Source organism: Lotus japonicus, chromosome 1, assembly GCF_012489685.1.
Source record: "Lotus japonicus ecotype B-129 chromosome 1, LjGifu_v1.2".
Classification (NCBI taxonomy): domain Eukaryota; kingdom Viridiplantae; phylum Streptophyta; class Magnoliopsida; order Fabales; family Fabaceae; genus Lotus; species Lotus japonicus.
In genome coordinates, this window is record NC_080041.1 from 93795187 (window position 1) to 93802095 (window position 6909).

At 33.4% G+C, this 6909-nt stretch overlaps 1 protein-coding gene across 1 annotated transcript; it reads right to left on the minus strand.

The window, feature by feature from the left end:
- Positions 1-2734: 2734 nt before the first annotated feature.
- LOC130727943 (GDSL esterase/lipase WDL1-like) lies at positions 2735-5460 on the minus strand. Its single transcript, XM_057579255.1, has 6 exons — positions 5275-5460; positions 4831-4908; positions 3932-4072; positions 3741-3817; positions 3479-3622; positions 2735-3269 (listed from the first exon to the last, which is right to left on the minus strand). Exons 1-6 carry the CDS (start codon positions 5383-5385, stop codon positions 3053-3055), a joined length of 768 nt encoding a protein of 255 aa, XP_057435238.1. The 5' UTR covers positions 5386-5460; the 3' UTR covers positions 2735-3052.
- Positions 5461-6909: the final 1449 nt, after the last annotated feature.

A 6909-nucleotide genomic window follows, 5' to 3' on the forward strand; every position in this document is an offset into this window, starting at 1 on the left:
AAGATTTTCATTTGACTCGTATGCTCTTTTACTGAAGAATCACTTGTTGTAAAATGTGAGGGGTTTTAATTTACTGACACTTTTTCATGACCCAAAACATTAGTTGTGACCGCGCACAAGCTATCACCATAGCTTGACAAGCATGCTCTCATACAATTTATTTCCTCAACATCACTTTATAAAATAAATATGCTTCAAAGGTAAAATCAGAAAAATTGACATAGTTTCCTCTGCATTTTCAATACTTCCAAAATATACTAAGACTTGTCAATGAGACTCTACATCCTGTCAGAGATCCAAATATACATGCATCCATTATTCAAGTGGCACCATCATCTAGTGCATCATAGCGTTTTACATTTTACAAAATAAGACCATTCTATAATCCTTATAACTACGGTGTACAAAGAAAGATCAACAAAAGACATCAGTATGGCTACCAATCGAAAGAGGCCCAACAAAAAAGAAGTAGTTGGACAATTTGTAACTGAAGTAGACTCATACTCAGTTGCAAGTGAATCTAAAATGGAAATAAAGGAAAGGGCAAGTCACAAGACACGAAGACTTTGTGAAGGTCCATCAACCACCATGAACTAGAAGGGGAACATCATAAGCATGATTTGTTTCTATTTAAAACTAGGGAAGCAAATAACAAATGATCGAATCAAGTAATCCAAATCACTTACAAAAAATTATATATGTTACGGTAATAGTTTCATGCTTTACTAAATCAAATCAATGTCACTTTAACATAGGTTAAACTTAAAGAACCAAATAATGCAGTTAAATCATTTCCAATTTAATAAAAACAATCAAAGTTTGATAATTCAATACAATAGGCTCACACATGAGAGAACCAGAATTATAAGGTGACTCCATCTCATTGATTGCCTTTTCCTCCTACAGGGCGACCTTTCCCCGAGGGAGGCTCCATCCAACGGATAACCCTTTCCCTTCTCTAGTCATATCGTGTCATTGAAGGAAGCTACATCTCGTTGATAGTCCTTTCCTCCTAAGAGTTATCTTACTCGAAGGGCAGCTCCATCTAACAGATTGTTCTCTTAGAGCGGCTGCATCTCGTTGATAGCCATTTCCGTGTACTAGCAGTTCCATTTAACGGATAACTTTATCCTCCCAAAATCAAATAACTAGGTGCACCTAGGTCGTTAACCCCGCTAACGACTACAAAGTTCTAACATGGATCCCCAAAATCATTTTTCAAAACCATAATCAAATTCATATCAATGTTCTAAACATGATTGTTCTCGATAATTATCAAAGCTCATCAAAATGTCATTCTCAATTTCACATGATTTAATATTTAAAGTTTGTAACTTTAGCTTGAAACAAATTATAAACATTCTCAAATTCATTTATTTAATTGCATAACCTGAAATAACTCAATAAAAGGATAATCATTTGGATGAAAGGATGTAACCCTCAAATTTTAAATAAATAGGAAACTTTTAGTTGTAATAAAATAGTTAAAACTATAAACATAGAGTAATTAAAATATGTCACAATAGGCATAAACCACTCACGACTATGAAGGATCAAGAAGAGTTCTCCCAACAACTTCAAAATGCCTGGACGAGTCAATGGTTGGAAAATCTCAAAGTTAACACTCTTTATGGGGTGGGTACTCTTCTCTCCTTTATAGCATAAACCCTAGCACCCAAAAACTAATCAAGAACTTCCACACTTGAAAGACGTAATTTTTCCTTCAAATGGTTGTCATATACGATGGGAATTTTAGGGTCATTTTGAGTAAAAAGTGGGAAATGTTGGAGAGAAAGGGAAATGAGCTGTTGTCGAAGGAGAAAGAAAATTGGAAAGTAGAGTGGAATAGGGTCGGTTCTCATATTCTTTTATGAAATGTTTTTTCATAAAACACAAAAGTGAAACGGTGCGTTTCACACCGGTTAGAAATATAATATAAAAATAATCTGAATTTTTTACTCAATAGCTTAAACTTTTGGAATAATTAGTTCATAACACGATATCAGAGTCTTTATGATTAAGTGTTCTTGAGTTCGATCCATGCGACCCTCAATCTATTGAAAAAGTAGTCGACTTTTAGCACATGTCCATGTTTGTTCAAGCTTTGGTGGGCTCTTGCACGAGGGTATATATGTGTTGGAAATATAATCATTCATATGTTATATCTACGTAATAGTTTAATATTTTGGGATAATTGATTCATGAAAATTTTGTGATAATTGATTCTTGACATGATATCATTCTCTATAACTAAGTTGTCTAAAATTCAATCCTTATTACCTATTATTTTAATAAAAAAAATATAAGTTCAGTACATGGTAAGTGAAGCGATGAACTACTTCTATTATTCTATGGCGTCACCTTATTCTATAACCATACTTCAAATATTATTTGAAAAATATGATGAGAAACTAATTGAAAGGTTATCTTCCTTACATATCGACCCGCGAGATCAAGTGCGTCAAAAGAATGTGCTTAAGAAATTACATCTTTATTTTTAATACTACAGCAAAAACTGTCCCTACAATATGTACTTAAAAAGAATATAGGGTGTGTAAATGGAAAGTTGAAAGCGAGAGAGAAAGACAGCTGAAAAATGAAAATAATACTTTACTCCAATCTCATCCACACTCAGAGAAGACAAAAAGTGAGAGAGACTGAAGAATAATGCCATACGAAAGAAAGAAAGGAAAGAAAAAAAAAGTATAGGAATAGATATTTGGTGGAAATTAAATTGAAGAAAACATAACTTTAACAGAAAATTGAGTGCACATAGATATATTACAGAAAAGACTGCACAAACACAGAGCAATCAACAAAAAGTAAAATTTCCACAAAGGCAGGGAGCAGGGACTTCCTGCACGTGGAAGAACTCTCTCCCTTGAGTTCATTATTGAACATTACCCTGTTCTCTCTGCTTTATTTCCCAACCAAGTTCTCCACACAAGTGACTGACATCACAAACCAAAGCCTTTTATTGCTTGGTGTTGAAGGCTAGATGATTTTAAAATCCCACCCCAAAAGTAAATGCAATATAATTATATAGCATTTTCTATATGTCCCATTGCAAATTCCTCCTTGGGATACTGTAAGACACATTGATAGTGGTTGTTCCATCTGCTGAAGGAGGATAATAAGGTGAATCTTCTGCAAATTCAGTTGGTAGTGACATCCAATGAAGACTTGGCTTCCAATCTGCTTCTCTTAAGACCTTTAATATTTCTTTCACCACTACCTTGCTTCCCTCTGCTGAAAGATGAACTCCATCCCTAATTTATTAAGGATAATAAACAAATAACCAATTAATTAACCACACCAAATCAAATGAAGAAATAATTGTTGAGAGATCCCGACTAAAAATATGACTCAATAAGAACTTTAAAGGGTAGAGACGTCCTTAACGTGAGTTAGTTTTTGTAGTAGAATTAAGCCTAATTTGAATTTTAAATTGTATATGAGAGTATGTATATATACTTACGTGAAGCTAACATCTAACCAGCCATCCCTTTGTTGGATTGCAGACCAGAGATTAATGACCTTCAAATTCAACTCCTCACACAGCTCCACTAATGCCTTTGCATATGTTCCGCATGATTCATTTGTTCTTCCCGTCTGTGTTGCACTAGATTCAGAACCATAAGTTCATCAGCATTTATGAAAGAGCTTATTCAAGCTAATTTTATAGCATAAATGTTTACGCAAGTGTTTGACTTAGCTTATAAAAACAGCTTATGATTTACCTTAGTCTTCTGCGGACTTGTTCTTCATTGATGGGAGGAGAAGTGAGAAATATGAGCCGAATGTGATCCGAGAGGCTCTGAAAACATAAAGTTGATGTCAAACTTTGCAGTAAAACAAATATGGAAAAACAAGCAATTTAAGCAAGAAAAGTTTGGTATGGAATATTATCATTCGTTAGTTCAATTAATACCTTGAGATGGTTAGCAATCTTCCTCATGTTTTCAATGTACTCTTCAAGGGGAACATGAGGACCAAGGCCAGATGGGTGAGGGCGAATAGAATCATTTCCACCAAAATAGACAACTACCAGTGCTGGTTGCTCAGGAGCATCCTAAGTTAGAAGAGGATAACAGAGCAAAATGGTCATTTAATTTCTCATATCTCAGCCTAAGCAAGAACCAAAGGAGTCTTACGTTTGTGTTTAGCCAATGAAAAGAAGTAATCACTAGTTAATCACAATGTGCAAATTAAAGCTAACTTTTAATATTAAAAAGTAAAACAAATAAATTTTTATCTCATGTCCTATCGGTAAAACAACCGATTATCTCAAAAGTTTACATGAATGATTTGAAGACGGTAATGATCGAACTTTAAACCGTTTAATCATAGAGGTTTTATATTATGCAAGAAAATAAATTCTTCCCTCTTAAGACAACTCAGTATATATGCATGACTGTGTAGACATCTAGACCATGTCAATTTGTTGACTCTCTTTAGAGATGATGCCAATATTGCTCAAGCAATTTAGCTATTTTTAATATGTTTCAACAAGACCAAAGGTTTTATCCTGTATCATTGATTACACTATGCCACTCATTTAAAAATTGAATTCTATTAATTCCGTAAAGGTTTTATCCACTAGAAGAGATGTGTTATATTGATCACACTACGTCATTGAGCTCAATTAAAAATTGAATTCTATAAATTCTTTTTATACTTGCATAGCCGGTTTCAAGTGGATATCTTTAAATTTTTTAAAGAAAAAAGATTCAAAGGGAAACTAATGGAATATTCTAACGGAAAACAGTTGAAATCTTTGGAGGCATTTAACATGCATGTTGTTTCCTCTGTCTATGTGTAAGTAAGTACCTTGGGGAAAATGTCATCCAAAACCTCCAAAGCATGCCTTGTGTTCCAGCCTGAGTACCCTCGCAAGACAATGTCTGCCTGTGTATCCATGGCACGTCAACATTATACATCAACTTTCAACTCCATTCATCATCATTAATTTCATAAAGGGCACATGTTCATATAACAAGTTCACTGCATCGTTAGGCATTTTTTTTTGTGGTGAAAAGTGCTTGCTCAAAGAAAAAATGTTATACACCACTTCTTATTTTTAAAGATGAGATTTATAACCATGTAAAATAAGGTCTATAGGTCTGTAACTAAAACAGACTGACAGTAAAATTGTGAACGCGATTAGTTACCAAAGAGCAGCAAACTTTGTTACACTCGTAATTAATTCGTAGCTATTTGGTGGCAGTGTATCAGTACATCACTAAAACAGTAGCTGGAGAAATAAGGAGGCACCTTTCTAGCATAGAGATTGGCAAGAATAGCACCCCAACCTCCATTATCAAAACTCATCTGAATTATCGAGGAACCAAACAGCACAATCCGAGGTCTCATAAGCCCTGCCATTTCTGTGTTGGTAGTATTGTGTTGCTCTCTCTCTCTCTCTTTTTTGGCTCCCCCACACTACTAGTCTACTAGTGGCGTTGGGATCCACAATTTATAGACCTGGTTATATTTTTAAACTTTTTTTTTTTAATTTTTCCCCTTTAATTTGGAATTCTATTATGCCAATAATTTGCAGTCCCCGCCACGTTGTATGTTTGGCTTTCCATAGCTGTCATTCATTTATCATATCATATTGCCAATTGCCTTTCCGTCGTGACTCCTGACCCATGACTCTGTAGTTAGTAGGGTATATAATATTATTATTTAAAGAATTTAATTGAAAATAAATGATATTATTTGTATAAATAATTTAATTACGTACCTTTATCTTATTTAATAAAAACGACTATTTAAATAAAGGCTTAATAAATAAATTATAAAGTAAAGGCTTAGTAAAATAAATTATCTGCTTAATTTTGCCAGAGTGCAAATAAGTTGTGTTTTAAATTTATAAGAATCAAATAAGAGATTATTTTAGTAATTTTTATAAAATGCAACTTGAAATTTGTGGCGCATTAATTACTTTTGATAAGAATATACTCTTATTTAATTGAACTTTCTCTCGCTTAAATTGAACTTTTTCTCAGCTTTCACTCTTCTAAGCATTAATGATACATAAATATTACTCCTTCCGTTCCATATTATAAGTAACAATTTTTGAAAAAAAATTGTTTTACAATATAAGTCACTTTCTAATATTTAGGAATTATTAAATAATTTTTTCCAAATTCACCCTCATATTTAATATGAAAGACATGATAAACTTTAGAAATATTAACTGGAGAGAGAAAATCATAGTAAAGTAAATAAGGGTAATCTATGAAAATTAATCATTTATTTTACAAATTTATTACCGGTAACTAATTTTCTTAATCTAAGAGAATTAGTTATTTGTGCTTATATATAGGAATAGAGGGAGTAAGAAAAATGAATTAAGGACAATTTTAAAAGTTCAATATTAATTGAGAAGAAATTTAATGCACTTACTACTTTAATAGATTTTCTTAGAATGTGTGAATTAGTTTTAGGAAAATGCTAAAAGGCACGAGACCTTTGAGGCACGAACAGGTACGACATAAAAATCTCTTTTTTTAAAAAAAATTAAAATAAAACAGAACAGGGCAAACTGTGATGTTTCTCAATCCCCTCTTCACAGCATATCTCAAACCACTCGTTGTGATTGTTTCCAGATCTGTGTTTGGACCACCAAACCAGCACCACAAATCAAGTCGGCCTCGCCACCATCAACACTACATCTCTTCATCGTCCTCTTTCAAGAAGAACCACAAACCATGGCTCAATATGGTGATTTGGGGTTCACCGTTGCTGGAATGGTGATTTGGAGTTCACCGTTGCTGGATTATTTGGAAGATAATGGTTTCCTTTCATCATCCTTTTTCTTATTCCTCATCCTTTGATGTTCATGGGTTCCTCTTCTTGCTGGATCTTTGAAGAAAAATGAGAGGAAAATGTTGCTAACTCTCT